Consider the following 17,782-nt stretch of genomic DNA (forward strand, 5'->3'; position numbering starts at 1 on the left):
TGAAAAATGTTGGCCTTTTTGGCCCAGGCATTATTTCCAGTATCACTTAGGTTAATGACTCAAGTTAGGAGAAAATACTTTTTTCTCCGTTCTGTTTTCCGAGGACCCCTAGAACCTCTCTATTCTGTTTATAATTTCTTACTTTTAGGCTATTTGTTTTTCTTCCTGTTTGTCTGACCATTGCTTCAAAGCCTGAGCCTTTCCTTTCTGACATTTCCGACCTGTTAAATTACTTATAAGTATTCACTGTGGTCATCTTTGGGATCATTTCTTTTATTCATAACAGATACTTAAGCATCCTAACAATTCTACAGAGGAGAAAAAGACATCTTTTTCCTTTCATTATAAAAATTATTCTCTTTTTCAGTCATGGTACTCTGCGTCTGACAGGTGATTTAGGGTAAACATTAAGCTTATCTTAACAGGCTAGATCTTTCTTCTCAAGTTCTGTTGGAAAATCCCTGCCATCTGATTGTTGGCATCTGATTGTTTTGCTTTTAACTGCATCCCTCACTTTAGTTTTAACTTACTTAAGCAAATCTATGATTTATTTGGGCATGCTTCAAATAGCAGTGGTGATCTGAAGTATCAGCTATAGAGTTATCTCACTGTAAGGCATTCTATGCCATCGTTTATGTGCTACATATTTAGAGTTGAAAATAACCCCACAATTGTATACTATGGAACTTACATTTTATATAGAGGAAGATGAGACTGTATATGCTATTTTATCTTTAAGCATTAATTAGCCATGTATATCCAGAGAAAAGGAGACCTACTTCTCTTTTCTTTTCAATGACTTATTTTTTTCTAATTTTGAAAATCGTATTATTGATAATGAAAGTTACAAAGTTAAAAATAGATCACTATTGTCATTAGATTCTTTGAGTTACTTGTCAGAATTTATCAGTTGGTGGAAGACGAAGGTTAATAGGAAAGGAAGAATGAACAATAACATCAAGTTTTCTATTTTGAATGACTGGGTGAATAGTGATGCCATTAACTATAATAAGAACCACTAGTAATAAAACACATTTCAATGGGGGTATGTAAAGGATTCACTTTTGGATAGGTTAGATGTTACTTACCTATAAAACAATCTAAATGAGCTTGGGCGGAGCAACATGGCGGCGAGGAGACGCTGCGAGTAAGATCTCCCATTAAAAAAAGTTAATAGGGAGGAAAAGCGGCAGGTCCCAGTGAGAACTGGGACACGGAAGACAAACGGACGACTCCAGCAAACTGCCCAAAGAAGAAAGTTGCCATAAAAGAGGACCAGAAGGGAGGGAAGCGCAGAACCCTGCTCCCCTCCCCCGCCCACAGAGGCGGCACTCTCCGACCCGCAGAGAGGAGGGAAACAACAAACCAAAACGGCCAACAAGAAAAACGGACGCAGCAAGTGGGACTGTGAGTGGAAAGGAACTATTTCAGCCACCACAACCCGTGAACGGGAGCTGAGGCGAACCCTGCAGGATCCGCCACAGAGGTGAGCTCCAGGCGCCATTAAAGAGAGCCCCGCCCCCCAGGAGGAGACCAGCACCAGCACACAGCCCCAGCCGCCCGGTAAGCTTGCGCGGAAAGTGGCCCGGATCCGGACCAGATCGCAGCTGCCCAGGTCCCCCGCGCCTGCGACCTAGGCTTGCGGGGAGACTGCGGAGGCCCTCCCTGAGTGAGCAGGAACAAGGCGCCCAGGCAGGGGAGCGGGATTCAAAAGGTGCCATTCCCGCGCCACTGATCTGGGCTACAGCCCGCGTCCTGGAACTGAGGGCTTTGGAACTGAGACCCTGGCGGAGGCCCTCCCTGAGTGAGCAGGAACAAGGCGCCCAGGCAGGGGAGCGGGATTCAAAAGGCGCCATTCCCGCGCCACTGATCTGGGCTACAGCCCGCGTCCTGGAACTGAGGGCTTAGGAACTGAGACCCGGGGCACGAAATTAGGGGCTGGGGTTCCCCACGACGGTGGGGCACAAGGCAGACACAGCACCCCAAAGCCGTTGAGGTGTACCCTACCATCCCCGCTCTGCTCCCTGTCCCACGGGGTGGAAAATCAGCTCCCCAAGGGCTCTAGGAGAGATCTCTGGCGCCACCTAGCGACTTGAAGCCAGCACAGGCTACTGAAGGAGCTAGTGGCCAGCTGGGGAGTTAGCCCACACCGGGCCCCTTCCGAACAAGTAGTCTGAGCCCACAGGGAGAGCGAGCACCCACAGCCGGGGCAGACCAGGCGCGCAGAAGAGTGTGCCTGAGACCAGACGCGCAGGGAGTGTGTCCCACATCACCATTTTAGAACAGGGACATTTCTTCAGTAAAGACTACCTGCAGAAGGCTTCCTCAGGAGCCAGAGGTGAGCGGGGGGAAGTTCGCCCACGCCAGACCCCCCCTGGCCTGCAGTCCAAGCCCAGAGGGGAGCAGGAACCCACCGCCGGGGCAGACCAGGCGCACAGGGGAGTGTGTCCCCACATCGGCATTTTAGAACAGGGACCTTTCTCCAGTAAAGGCTGCTTGAAACTGACAGATGACTCCTGGAAGAACCAGAGGGGAACAGAGAAGCCCACCCAAGATGCCGGCCAGTCCCAACAACACAGTGTCCCAACGCATACGGCAAATTAGAAAACAGACAGTAGGGAGGAGAAGAACCACACGCAACCTAGCAACTCTCCAGAGAAAAAGCACACCACAAAAAGAAAGCCAGCCCCCAGATTGCAAAGACAATAACTTGGAAGAATTTCTGAGCCTTCCAGAAAGAGAATTTAAAATTGCCGTGATTAAAAAACTGACAGAAGTCATAAAGGAAAACAATGATAAGGGAAAAATAATCAACGATCAGAAGAATGCAATTGAGTCCCTAGAGAGGGAAAACAATGGTCAGAAGAAAGAAATTGAGTCCCTAAAGAGGGAAGTAAAAGAAATGCAGGAGATCAAAGAATTAATGGAAGAACTAAAGAATTCTGGGAAAAGCAATGAAAGCAGAATAGATGAAATGGAAGAACGAATAAGTACTCTTGAAGACACAGAAATAAAAAGAACCAAAACAGAAAAGGAAAGAGAAGTACGAAGGAAAAAGAACGAGGAAAGACTTCGGGAACTATCTGACTCCATGAGGAAAGGAAATATAAGAGTTATAGGAATACCAGAAGGAGAGGAGAGAGATGTAGGAACAGAGAAAATATTCAAAGAGATAATTGAAGAGAACTTCCCAAATGTGAAGAAGGAGCTGAAAATTGATATACAAGAAGCAAGAAGAACACCAAACTTCCACGACGAAAGGAAAAATACAGCAAGACACATAATAGTAAAGCTCCCAAGAATCCAGGACAAGGAAAAAATAATGAAGCTGGCAAGAGGGAAGAAACAGATAACATTCAAAGGAAAACCAATCAGGCTGAAATCAGACTTCTCCGAAGAAACACTACGGGCAAGGAGAGAGTGGAGGGACATAGTCAACAGACTCCAAGAAAACAGATGCCAACCAAGAATACTCTATCCCGCAAAGCTCTCCTTCCTCTTTGAAGAAAGAATATGGACCTTCCCAGACAAACAGAAACTCCGGAATTTCATTGCAACTAAACCCCCACTCCAAAAAATACTACAAGGAGTCCTAAAGCCAGAACCTCAGAGGGACGAATAACAATGAAAGAAGGCCAAAAAAAAAAAAAAGTTATTAAAAGAATAAATAAATAAAATCAAAGGAAAGACAAACACAATGGCAAATACAGATGTTAACATATCAATATTAACTCTAAATGTAAATGGACTAAACTCTTCAATAAAAAGACACAGAGTTGCAGCCTGGATTAAGAAACAAAACCCAACCTTTTGCTGTCTCCAGGAAACACATTTAGCTACAAAAGATAAAAATAGGCTCAAAGTTAAAGGATGGAAAACAATCCTACAAGCAAATGGACCAAAAAAGAAAGCAGGAACAGCTATACTTATATCAGAAAAAACAGATTTCAAACTCAAAAAGATAAAAAGAGACCCCAATGGTCACTACATTATGATCAAGGGGACAATACTTCAAGAAGAAATAACACTCATTAACATATACTCACCAAACGAAGGAGCACCAAAATATATCAGACAACTGTTGTCCTCTCTGAAAACAGACATCAGAGAAAACACATACGTAGTGGGAGACTTCAACACACCACTATCAACAATGGATAGATCAACAAGACAAAAAATAAGTAAAGAAACCAAAGCTCTAAATAAGGACCTAGAGCAATTAGGCTTAACAGACATCTATAGAACACTAAACCCCAAAAAAACGGAGTACACATTTTTCTCAAGCGCACACGGATCATTCTCCAGGATCGATCACATACTGGGGCACAAGACAAACATCAACAGATACACCAAGATTGAAATCATATCAACCATCTTTTCTGACCATGAAGGCATCAAACTAGAAATAAACCATAAAAAGAAGGCAAGGAACTTTCTTACCTCATGGAGATTAAAAACCACACTACTGGAAGACCATTGGAGTAATGAGGAGATCAAAGAAGAAATTAAAAAATTTTTTGAATTGAACGACAAGGAGGACACCAATATCCTAAATGTATGGGATGCAGCAAAAGCAGTAATAAGAGGAAAATATATAGCAATAGAAGCTCACATCAAGAAACAAGAAAGAACGCAAAGAAACAACCTAATCTCGAAGCTCAAAGATCTAGAAAAAGAACAACAAAAAAACCCCAAAACCAGTAGAAGAAAAGAAATAATAAAAACCAAAGCAGAAATAAATGAAATTGAAACTAAAAAAACAATCCAAAAGATCAATGAAACCAAGAGCTGGTTCTTTGAAAAAATCAATAAAATAGACAAACCCCTAGCCAGGCTCACAAAGGAAAAAAGGGAGAAAGCACAAATAAACAGGATCATCAATGAAAGAGGAGAAATCACAACGGACACAGCAGAAATCAAAAGAATAATCAGTAACTACTATGAACAGTTATATGGAAACAAGTTTAACAATCTAGAGGAGATGGACAAATTCCTACAACTCTATAATCACCCAAAGCTAGATAAAGAAGAAATAGAACACCTAAACAGACCAATTACAATTAGCAAAATTGAAATGGTAATAAAAAACCTCCCCAAAAACAAAAGCCCAGGACCTGATGGATTTACAAATGAATTCTACCAAACATTCAGAGACGAATTAGTGCCTCTCCTTCACAAACTCTTCCAAAAAATTGAGAAGGAAGGGACAATACCAAACACGTTTTATGAAGCCAACATTACACTAATACCAAAACCGAACAAGGACAACACAAAAAAGGAAAACTACAGGCCAATCTCCCTAATGAACACTGATGCAAAAATCCTCAATAAAATTTTAGCTATCAGAATCCAACAATGTATCCATAAGATAATTCACCACGACCAAGTTGGATTCATTCCAGGGGCACAAGGATGGTTTAACATCCGAAAATCAATCAACGTTATCCAACACATCAACAAAAAGAAATATAAAAACCATATGATAATATCAATAGATGCTGAGAAAGCTTTCGACAAAGTGCAACACCCATTCATGATAAAAGCCCTTGAAATTCTTGGGATACAAGGAACATACCTCAACATCATAAAGGCCATCTATGACAAGCCAACAGCCAGTATCATTCTCAATGGTGAAAAGCTGAAAGCAATTCCATTAAGATCTGGAACAAGACAAGGATGTCCACTCTCACCACTGCTTTTCAATATAATACTGGAAGTCCTAGCCAGGGCAATAAGACAAGAGAAAGACATCCAAGGAATCCAAATAGGAAAAGAAGAAGTCAAACTATCACTATTTGCAGACAATATGATATTATACATAGAGAACCCCAAAAACTCCACAGAAAAGCTAATTCAACTCATCAATCAGTTCAGTAAAGTGGCAGGATACAAAATCAACACGCAAAAGTCAGTAGCCTTCCTATACACAAACAATAAATCTGAAGAAGAAGAAATCAAAAAGACCATCCCTTTTGTTATTGAAACAAAAAAAATCAAATATTTGGGAATAAATCTAACAAAAGAGGTAAAGGACCTATACAAAGAAAACTATAAAACACTGTTAAAAGAAATAGAAGAAGACACAAAGAAATGGAGAGACATCCCCTGCTCATGGATTGGAAGAATAAACATTATTAAAATGGCCATCCTTCCAAAAGCAATATACAGATTCAATGCTATTCCAATCAAAATTTCAATGTCATTCTTCAAAGAAATAGAACAATTATTGATGAAATTCATATGGAATCACAAAAAACCCCGAATAGCCAAAGCTCTCCTGAAAAAAAAAGAAGGGAATGGAGGCATCACACTCCCAGACTTCAAACTGTACTACAAAGCCATAATCATCAAAACTGCATGGTATTGGAACAAGAACAGACATACAGACCAATGGAATCGAATAGAAAATCCAGAAATAAACCCACAGATTTATGGTCAACTAATCTTTGACAAAGGAGCAAAGAATATGCATTGGAGCAAAGAAAGTTTGTTCAATAAATGGTGCTGGGAAAACTGGGTCGCTACATGCAAAAGAATGAAGCTTGACCACCACCTCACACCATACACAAAAATCAACTCAAAATGGATTAAAGAACTAGACATAAGACCTGAAACCATAAAATATATAGAAGGAAATATAGGCGAAACACTATGTGATTTGCACATCAAAGACATCTTTACAGACACATCACCCAAAGCAGTGATAGTGAAGGCAAAGATAAACAGCTGGGACTACATCAAATTAAAGAGCTTTTGCACAGCAAAAGAGACAATAACAAAAACAAAGAGAAACCCCACCAACTGGGAGAACATTTTTGCACCCAACACTAATGATAAAGGACTGATCACAAAAATCTGCAAAGAGCTGATGAGACTCAACAACAACAAAGAAAATAATCCAGTCAAAAAATGGGCAGAAGAGCTTAAAAGAAACTTCTCTGAAGAGGAAATGCAAATGGCCAACAGGCATATGAAAAAATGTTCAACATCACTTGTCATCAGAGAAATGCAAATCAAAACTACCATGAGATACCATCTTACACCAGTGAGAATGGCACATATTAAAAAAACTAGCAACAACAAATGTTGGCGAGGGTGTGGAGAAAAAGGAACTCTTCTGCACTGTTGGTGGGAGTGCAAACTGGTCCAACCACTGTGGAGAGCTGTATGGAGATTTCTGGACCTACTAAACATAGAGCTTCCATATGATCCAGCAATTCCACTCCTAGGTATTTACCCAAAGGACACAGAAACATCCATTCCAAAGAGCATCTGCACCCCTATGTTTATAGCAGCACTGTTTACAATAGCTAAGCTTTGGAAACAACCCAAATGCCCAAAAATAGATGACTGGATCAAGAAGATGTGGTACATATATACCATGGAATATTACTCAGCATTCAAAAAAGATAAACACATGCAATTTGCAGCAACATGGATGGCGCTGGAAGGGATCATGCTCAGCGAAATAAGCCAAAAAGAAAAAGAAAAATACCGGATGGTCTCACTCATAGCAGGAATCTAGAAAACTTAAATAAGGGACCAGGAAAATGAATAACTATAAGAAAGTGAAAATCAAAATCAACAAAAAACTATGAACCAGAGACACTTTTAGGGGGGCGGGGGTGGGAGGGGAGGGATTGGGGTCATAATGGGGGGCTGCAATTGTATGGGGAATATAACAATAAAATTTATAAAAAAAAAAAACAATCTAAATGTCTGTTAGAAATTAATATTCAGAAAAGATATAAGGACAGAGACATAGATTTGGGAGTCATGAACATATGGGTAATAGTTAAAGCTGAGAGTCTTGATAATATTAGCCAGGCCAAAAAAAAAAAAAAAAAGTAAAGGAGAGGCTTAAAAGGAGGGTCAAGGTGGAGCCCAGAAAATGGTGATAAAAGATGGAGCAGGGCCTCCGCCAGTGGCGCAGCGGTTGAGCGCTGGGCTGGCGAGGGTCCCACACACAAAAAAAAAGATGGAGCAGAAGCCATCAGAATGGAGGTAAGAACAAGAAGGTATAGGGAAGAGCAGTCCTAGGAAAAAGATAGTGTGAGATGTGGCACAGAGTGGAGGAGAATGACAGATGGCTGGATTTGGCCACGAGGACATTGCTTTTGATTATAGCAGCTGTGGCAGGGGTTGGAGCACATACTGGAATGAAAGATTAGAGGAGTGAAGCTCAGTTGAAGAAATGCAAAGGTTGCTTAATGGCATAGGGAAGCAGAGGAAGAATGAGTGAGTGACAGTGGAAGGGAGAGCCAGAATCCGGAAATGGATTGCGTCAGTTTGGGGCATTTAGGAATAATTTTCTCCAATGCAGAGGACTTGAGTAAGTATAGTAGGAAGAGTGCTACATTTGTGCACTACAAAGGTTTATAGTTCATTCTTTAATGTCATTATTGTCTGACAGCTTTGTTCACCATTTCTGATTAAGGGATATTATTAGTGTTTTATATTTCTGATGTGTTGTGTGACTCAACTGGCGATTGCATTTATTTCAACAGGTGTTTCTTTTGGACAAAGCAATAGTGACATTGAAGCTCTGCATCAGGCTTACTGTCATTTAGCTCATTCTTTGGGGGATGCAGATGAACAAGGAATTGAGAACACTGCAGTGGAAAATATCAAGAGCTATGTGAAAGATCATACTCAGGAAAATGAAGTCTCCTCTAAAAATGTCTCTACTACAGAATCTGGTAAAAGCATATTTATTTGAAAGCCTCTCTGAGCAGTTTCCAGTGTAGTATAATTTAAATATCATTTGCTGTGGTGATTGTTCCTTAATCTCTCAATTTATTTAAAGAGTTTGTTCTAATGGAAGCTGGGAATCATTAGTTTTACTCTAAAGCTAGAGCCAAACATAGGGTAAAACTTCTATTCCAGGGCCTCCCTCATGGCACAAGGGGCTAAGTCTCAGCACTATGAAGCTATCAGCAACCACTGCAGCAGGAGTTTGATCTCCGACCAGGGAGCTACCCACATGGCACAGCAGATCTCACCTGTCTTGCCCTCTGCTCCCCTCAGCAGTGTATTTCACTCAGTCCACCTGTTCTGCTCCCCCCTTAATCTCTAGTGAATCTTCTCACTACCTCTGGCTGACACCCCAGTTCTTATATGCATAAATAAATAAATCTTTAAAAAATATATATTTTAAAAAAACTTCATTTCCTCTTCTAGTGTACATTGACCAAATTAAGAAATGATTAAGTGATTATACACTGTTTATATTTTCCATGTACATATATTAGTTATTTTTTTAAATACAGGACAATATTTTGGAATCAACTAAATAGTTATTTAACAAATGTGTATACACACATATTTGAAATATTTAATCTATATATCAAATGTATATATTTTTTCAAATATAAATATCAAAAGAGGTTTTGGTGTTTGCAATGAAAATAGATTTGTAGTATGTGCCACATTGTTCACTGTGTTAAAGAAAATGTACTTTCGGTGGTATTAGACATTAAATTAAGCCATTTAAAAAACATTATTGGTGCTATTTTCACTTTTTTCCACTCTTAGATCTACCCACAGTAGAGGAGCTGATGAAACCTATCAGAATAGATTCCTTTGGGGTCAGTGGTTTTGATTTACAGCCTGTCAGGTATGAGTATTTTGGAATGGATTGTGCAGGTTGTTTGTTATGGTTGAGTTTTTGCTTTGTCATTGGAGACTTTCAGAATGATTTGTTCTAATAAGCATTCCTAGTGATTTATGGGTAGCTTGTATGAGATTACCAGTCAGTCACTGCTCTCTTCCTTTTACTTCATTAGTAATTCAGAATTCTTCCAGTGGCTAAAATTATTAATACACTACTAAAAACAGTTGCTGCTTTTGAATAGTTTTAAAGCTTTTCACTGAAAAATATATTCCCTACATCTTTAAGTAGCTCAGGGACAATTTATTCAAAAGGTGAGAGGGAACATGAATTTTATTCTCGTGTACGCTAGTCACAGATTTGCTTCTTTACAAATCAGTTAGTTTTGTACCAAGTCACAGACTAATTCTTATCCCACAGGGTGAGTTATTTGGTCACATATTTTGTGAAATGCTCCAGTCCGGTACATTATAGTGAAAACTTGAGAGACCTCACTATCATTCTCCAACACACATCACAATTAATCTTGTCTTAAGACATCTTTGTATTTGTATTGTGCTTACAATGTCACATTCATTATCTCAGTGGTCCCCATAACAAATAGGACAGGCAAATTTATCCCATCTTTCAAGTGGTGAAAATGAGAGTTAACCCAATATTTAATGTTGGCATTCTCACAAGAACCAGATGATGATGATGTACTTTTTATCTATCATGTGCCCATTATGGGCCAGGTATTGTACAGAGTTCTTTGCAGATAGAGCATATTCCATTATCTCTATTTCCTATATAAGAAAACTGAGGCTTAAAGAGGTTAAGTAAACAGTCCAAGGTCATATGAGTATAACCAGGGAAATCAGAGGCCCTTGTGCTTAAACACTTACATTGTCTGATCTGTGATCACCAGGAAATACTTTTCAGAAAAGCTTCTACATTTGTATATCCATTTGTTCATTTATGTTTTTAACACAGTTTGAATAAGTATACTACCTTCTTATCATGTTAAGCCACTTGCAGTGATTTCTTGGCCTTGGTTTTACATTTATGCTAGTTAGTAGAAAATAATGCAGTGAAGCTTACATTAAAACCCTTCTACCTGAATACTAAGTCTAGTATGCTTCCACTGATCTGCAGTGCTAGTTAGTATTTTCAAAGGACTGGTTGTGCTCACTTGCCATTGCTGTTTGGAGATATGTTAGTGTTACTGAAGAGATCTTCTTGTATATCTTGTTTTTGTTATCATAGGTACAACCGTTTTAGTTATGTGAATTCTAAATATAGATGTTTATATTGTGTTTAAAAGCTGATAATAGGTATAACCTGCATTAAAGGCATAACTAGAGAAATATCAGTGGTTATAAACTTTAGTACACATATCCAAAAACACTTTAGTGAACTATAGAGCAAATAATCCTGGCTGTTGTAATATATAATTCTTGAAATTTTAGTAACTTAACATCATGAAAATTATGTTTCTTGTTCACATGATAATCCCATGTGTGTCAATGGGATTGGGGTCAGACTCCGCTGCACTTAGACATAGGGACCCAGACTACTTCTGTCATTTTTTTTTTAATTTTCTTCACTTTATTTTTATATTTTTAAAGATTTATTTATTTATTATTCTGACTGGGCACAGTCAGAAGCGTGGGAGGGTGAGAGAATTCACCAGAGCCAGAGCAGGGAGCAGAACAGGCAGACAGATGAAGTACACGGCTGAGGGGAGCAGCGGGGGGCAGAAGAGGTCTGTGCTCCATGTGGGACCCTCACACGGTGGCCGGGGATCGAACTGGTGCTGCAGAGGCTGTGGGCAGCTTCACAACCCAGCACTCAACCACTGCGCCACCAGGGGAGGCCCTACTTCTGTCATTAACAAATGGTTTGAAGGTTGTCATGACCTTCTCCGGTCAGTCAATAAGGAAAGAAAAAAGATGGTTTAGGGCCTCCCCGGTGGCGCAGTGGTTGAGCGCTGGGCTGTGAAGCTGCCCACAGCCTCTGCAGCGCTGGTTCAATCCCCAGCCACTGGCAAGGGTCCCACATGGCGCGACAGAACTCTTCTGCCACACCCACTGCTCCCCTCAGCAGTGCATTTCGTCAGTCTGCCTGTTCTGCTCCCCGCTCTGGCTCTGGTGAATTCTCTCACCCTCCTGCACTTCTGACTGTACCCAGTGCTTGTATAAATAAATAAATCTTAAAAAAAAAAAAAGATGGTTTAATATACTTCCTCTTAACAGCTTCAGCATAGAAGTATTCACATCACTACAGCTCACATTCTATAAGTAAAACTAGTACATCTAACTAACAAGGTACAAGAGGACTGGAAAATGTGGTATGCCTATGTGCCCAGAAAGAAAAGTAAATGAGCTGGTAGGCATCTAGTCAGTGTCTACCAAAGTCTGCCCTTCTGATAGCCAGGTATCCATTTCACTCTTCTTCAAATGCACCTTCCTTCCCCAAAGCAGGCAGCTCGAAATCGCATTCAGGACTGTATTCTGAAAGGGCAGACTTTCCATATAAAACATAGTCTTCTCCATCATGTTTGAATATAGCTCCTCATTGTCTACTTATCTATGAATTAAAAAGACCAGTTGTATACTGTCTTGCCCCCATCCAGAATATAGTGGTGGAACTATAACAAATACTCCTATTCAAAAGGAAAAAGTATAGAGAAAATATATCAATCGGTAATGTAACTTTGAAATCCAATGGAAAGACTTTATAAAGACTTCTTCCTTTCAGATGCAGTTTTTCCTTAATTAGACCATTATTCTGCTTTTAATGAAGAAATACCTTTTAAGTATATTATCCATATAGTTTCTGGTTCAAATAACCCTTGAGGGATTTGACTTATATTTTATCATTCTTGCTCATAGCTGAAGTAGGTTTTGGGGTCACAATATTCCCTGTTGGAGGTTGCACTTCTTCCTGTCTGCAGGTAGTATTAAGGCTTCCAAACAGTTACTGACTTTTAAAAAATAAGTTTTTTGTTTCATTGGCATTATATTCCTTCAGAAAGTTTAGTAAGTTTCTGATCTGTTTCACTCCACTCAGTCTCATATGCCTCTAACTACAATTAAAGTTTTTTGCTAGACACTACTTTTATGTCCCTCCTTGCTTGTCCCTTTTTTTTTTTTCCTCTCAATTTGATTGCAGCTGTCTGGATATTTTTTGTGAACAATAACTTTTAAGTACGAATAATAATACTTTTAAGATGACCTTTGCCAAGGAATCAAGTCATTCAGCCAAGAAGCCTTATTTTGTACTCTCTGAAAAGCCAGTTGATGTCTATTGCCCATTTTTCAATGACATGTTCTAAAAGTCATTTTAGAAATTTTTTGTACATTACAGATACACATTCTTCTCTTGGCAAATATATTTCCTCTTGGTTTGAAAAAAAAGGTCTCATAAAATCTTCCTTCTTATAGCATTTTTCAATACCAAATCTTACTCTTTTAGTCTAGACACAGAGAGTGAACCCAAGAGACCATAAATTTCTACTCTTTTCATTTTGATTTCTTCTTAACAAGCTGGCCCATTCTAGCTTGAGTTCATTTTTTTTTTCCTATAATATCTTTTCAAAAGTAGCTAGCACTTTAATAAAGCACACGCAAAAAAAAAAAAACACCCTGTTCTCTTCTGCTAGTTCTCCTGTAACAGGGTGGTCCTGTCCTATAACACTCCTAGTACCCCAGGTGACAGTTTGGAAAAAGTTTTGCAACTGTGAAACATGGGTTATTATATGGCCATCTTCTAATATCAGTTTCCTTGCCACCTAAAACCCAACCTCTAAACCAATGACACATATTTTAGTTTTTTATTTTTTATTTTAACATGTACATTCGAAAGGCAGGAACTAGTAAATGCCCCCATCTACATGCAAGATAGTAAGAAAATGTAGTTGAGTTGTATGCAGAGAGAATGGGGAACGCTTTTGATGACCATCTAGCCAGATTCTTCTCCCATGGAGAAGGAAAGAATAATTTTATTTCCTGATGATTCCAACTATGTTAAATCTTCTACCAATTACTAAGAAGCCAGTCTACTTTACATGAAGGTGGTAAACTCTTGAACTTTCTTTTAATCTTGTAAATTACAAAGTTAAATAACTAATTATTCATGAGGAAGTAACTTGAAAGCAATAATTTCCATGTTTTTGGAGCTCCCATTATATGCTAATATTTAGCCACACTTAACATTTCCTTAAAGGATCATTTCCATATTTTTAAAATCTAATGGTTTGAAATGTTGCATTACATTTAAGTTTTTAAACCACAAAAATGATTTTATTTCAAGATCCTAGTGTTTTTTCTGTTTCACTTTAAAATTTTTCCTTTTCAGTGATGAAAAATGCTTTTAACATTTGTAATACTGTGTAGCTTATTGGCATAAATTGTGATACTTCTTTAGTACATAGAAATATATAAAATATTTTCCTACCTGAAATGCATATTAGCTTTACAAAATATAGATAAAAGGTATGTTACAAAAAGTTTACTTAGAAATTCTTTTTTTTCTCCTGATATAAAAAGCAGTCTCAGTCTTTTTTGATTTGGCTTTCCTTTGAAGTAGGTTTCAGAGTAATCAATGTAATCCCTTATATACTACATTAAAATTATATGAAATGTAAAACTATTATATGATACTGTGAGTATACTTTGGAAACCAGCATTGTAAATAATGTGTTTGACATTAATGACCTAAGTTGAATAGTTAACACATATTATGTATGTGTATGTAGGTGTATATATATGTTTATATACCCTATTAAAACTGATATTTTAGGAGTCATATAGAATAAAGGCTCTGTGTCCTGTTTTGACTTACAGCTATAAGAAATTGGCCGATAGTAAAGAAACTGAATTCATTAGCCATTTACCCCTCAAGATGACCACCAGTGTTATATCTTCAGAGCCACAAAACATGAACCAATTTTTTGACAAAAATGAAGAGAATGTGGGTTTACAAAAGACAACACATGAAGGTATAGAAACTAGCTGTCCAAGAGTAAATGTCATGGAAGAACATATAGATAAGATGTACCTTGATATTTTGAGGAAAAAAATATCTGTTACTCCTTCATTATTACCTCAGGAAGACAAAACAAATAAAGTGAGTATTTATAATCTAAATTGATTTGACACATTGATAATTTAAGTTATATAAGTATTCTTTATAAGTGTGTACTTCTTAAACTTAAGGGATTGATTATATGTTAACCTCTACATAGATCCTAGATATTTGTGAGCAACATGTATTAATTATCCTGAAGTTCCTATTAAATAATAACACTGTAGCATTTGTTTTCTTTTAGAAATAATACTTTATATTTTTCGTGGCTTTTTTTTTTTTCAGTAAACATAGTTTAGAACTTGAGTAATATAAGAAAATAAAGTTTATCATCATTCTAGTGCTTTCCATTTAGTCTTTTCGGTAGTCGTTCTGCCAAAGTAAGTTGACATTTCATGTAAATGCTATCAGCAACTGTTGAGGAACTTATATTTCACTGTCCCTGACCTATTCTAATTTATAGTTTCCATGATGTCAATATTCTACTTTTTTTTTTTTTTTTTTTTTTTTTGTGGGACCCTCACCGGTGGCTGGGGAATGAACCGGTGCTGCAGAGGCTGGGGGCAGCTTCGCAGCCCAGCACTCAACCGCTGCACCACCAGGGGAGGCCCCCAATATTCTACTTTTATTTTATAAATTTGAATTCGGTTTTTATCATAAACCATTACTATATTTTGTGGAATAACAGTACTGATAAATTTCAAATTTGAGAAATCTAAGATTTTATGTCATTTCAAAAAAATCTAAGATTTTATGTCATATGTCCTTCCTTGCTCTTCTCCATGCTTTTTTTTTTATTCTTGACTTTGAAGGTGTGCTTCAAAATATTAAAATTCCAAAGAATTAGAATTAAAGAATTTTAATGTGTGACTTGCTTTCCACAAACATTATTTAGTAATCACTAAGGTTTTGTTATTTGTTACATCTTCATTTACAACTATACTTGAAGTTCATTTAAGTACTAATGAGTTTATACTTGTTGTATGCAGGCTTTTAAATCTCAACTCAGTTCTGGAGAAGAAAGGGATGTAATTGGTAAACAGGTACCATATAAAAAATCCAGAAGTGCACCTCCTTTACATAAAAGAAAACCCCAGAGTGGATTGTATGCATCAGTTAGGAGTTCTGGCTATGGAAAACCCAGTTCACCTTTCAAGACATTTTCTACTCTTGAAAAGAAAATTTCAAAGGACAGCATGAAAAGCAAAAACTTGAGATCTACCACTACCTCAAATCAAGCTAGGAAAAAAGGTAACCATATATTCTTCATAATAGAATTCTATGCATGTAATATAGTAGGTAATTTTATTTTCCTAGTTCCTTGTTTCCTTATATGAGCTTTTCTTAGTCATAGAAAATGGTTATTAAGGTATTACATTCCATTTCTGAGAGATTCAATTTGCAGGAGGTTTCTCATCATTCCAGTAATATTTCTTGAATGAAACTATTGAAGTATGGGAAATGAATAGAAAATAGGGGAGTCAAATCCCCCTCATCTGGTTCACTTTGTAATATCCAAAATATCTACCAGAGAAGAGCTATAAATTCAGAATGCAAATGGCAACCTATGAATAAAGGCTGATATAGAGATTATCTGGATATTTATTCAGTATAGCTTTGGAGAAGGGGGATATTTTTATATATCATATAATGCATGTTTTTGTACATCACAGTGCTTCTGGTAGTTATTTTCTGATCTAGTCATTTATTGATAATATGAAGGGGTAGTTTTCAACTTCAGGAACCCATGCAGCTATTAAAATAAGTAGAAATGCTAACATTCCTGATGTTTTTAGATTAGGGGCTGGCAATGGAACCAGAAGCATTTTTCCTTTACTTTGTGATTAAGTTGAGTAGGTGACCAGTTTCTTCAGTTATCTGGTGATAGCTATCATGAGGACTGCCCTCACTGGAAATTGTTAGTTTAAAATGACTTTGCTCACCTCTCCCTATAACTATCAATTCCCTGGCCACTTTGACTATATTTAAAATTCTTCAGGTGTTAATTATTTCCTTCTGCCTTTGTGGGTGTATATTTGCTACAGCAACCTGTACTGATAAGATGGAAAGGCTAAGGCTGATACCTCAGAGGGAAAAATAAAAGCAGTAGAAGCTGGATGTCCTGGTGATATAGGAATATGGTTCTCTAGGATTAATACAAGCAGGAGTATTCATTTTAGATACTATTGGAAACAAGAAAATAAAATTTTGTTTTAATATCATTTACTCTGCTATGTTTATTTTAGATAAATTAACTCCCATTTTTAAAGTGTATTTAACCCAAATTCATTTACTTAACAAATATATTTTTGAGCATCTACCTGGTCCAGGCACTGTTAGAGGCCTTTGAGATACATCAGTAAACAAAATAGGCAGAGAAAACCTCCCCACCCTCATCTTTTGATCTTTCCATCTGGTGAGGAAAGACATGTTTTCACAGAAAGCATAATAAATAAGTAAATAATGTTATATGTTAAGGGGGACAAAAGTTAGAGCAAGAGTGTCAGTGATGAAGTGTGGCAGTTTGCAATTTTAAATGGAATAGACAAAGTAAGGCCTCATTGAGAGCCATATGACCAAAGATTTGTTGTAGGGGGTAAGATTATTCACTGGAATAAGCTTCTGGAATATACTTCTGGAATATGCTTCTGGAACAGCCAGTGTAGAAGTCCTACAAGTAAGGAAAAAACAATTGGCATGTTCAAGGTTAGAATTGTTTGAGCAGAGGCTTATGAGAGATGAGAGCAGAGAGCCAAAGGATGGGTATATGTATGTATGTGTGTGTATATATATATCTTTTTCTTAGGTATTTATATACCTAAGAATATAATATAGGTATATTTATATACCTAAGATATATATATATATATATATATATATATATATATATATCTTTTTCTTAGGTATTTTAAAGAGTTAGGTGTATGGGCCTCCCTGGTGGCCTAGACATAAGTCTCAGCGCTATCATCACTATGGCCTGATTTTGATTCCCTGGCCAGGGAGCTAACTCACATAGACAAAGCAGACCTCTCCTGTCTCGCCCGCTACTCCCCTTTGCAGTAAAATCCTCCTGTTCTGTTCCCCACTCTGTCTCTCGAATCCTCT

The 17,782-nt window shown here is 37.8% G+C and overlaps 1 protein-coding gene across 2 annotated transcripts in view; it reads left to right on the forward strand.

Annotated features, from left to right (window-relative positions):
- Positions 1 to 17,782, forward strand: part of CEP162 (centrosomal protein 162) — a gene marked incomplete at its 5' end in the record, with an annotated part of 72,786 nt that overhangs the window by 20,831 nt on the left and 34,173 nt on the right. For both annotated transcript variants that reach the window (XM_084228413.1, XM_084228414.1), the window contains 4 exons: positions 8,508 to 8,699; positions 9,535 to 9,616; positions 14,437 to 14,719; positions 15,667 to 15,928. In XM_084228413.1, the coding sequence (XP_084084539.1) occupies positions 8,508 to 8,699; positions 9,535 to 9,616; positions 14,437 to 14,719; positions 15,667 to 15,928 (819 nt within the window). The remainder of the gene's footprint in view (positions 1 to 8,507; positions 8,700 to 9,534; positions 9,617 to 14,436; positions 14,720 to 15,666; positions 15,929 to 17,782) is intronic.

The sequence above is a fragment of the Talpa europaea genome, assembly GCF_964194135.1.
Source record: "Talpa europaea genome assembly, chromosome: 2".
Lineage (NCBI taxonomy): Eukaryota > Metazoa > Chordata > Mammalia > Eulipotyphla > Talpidae > Talpa > Talpa europaea.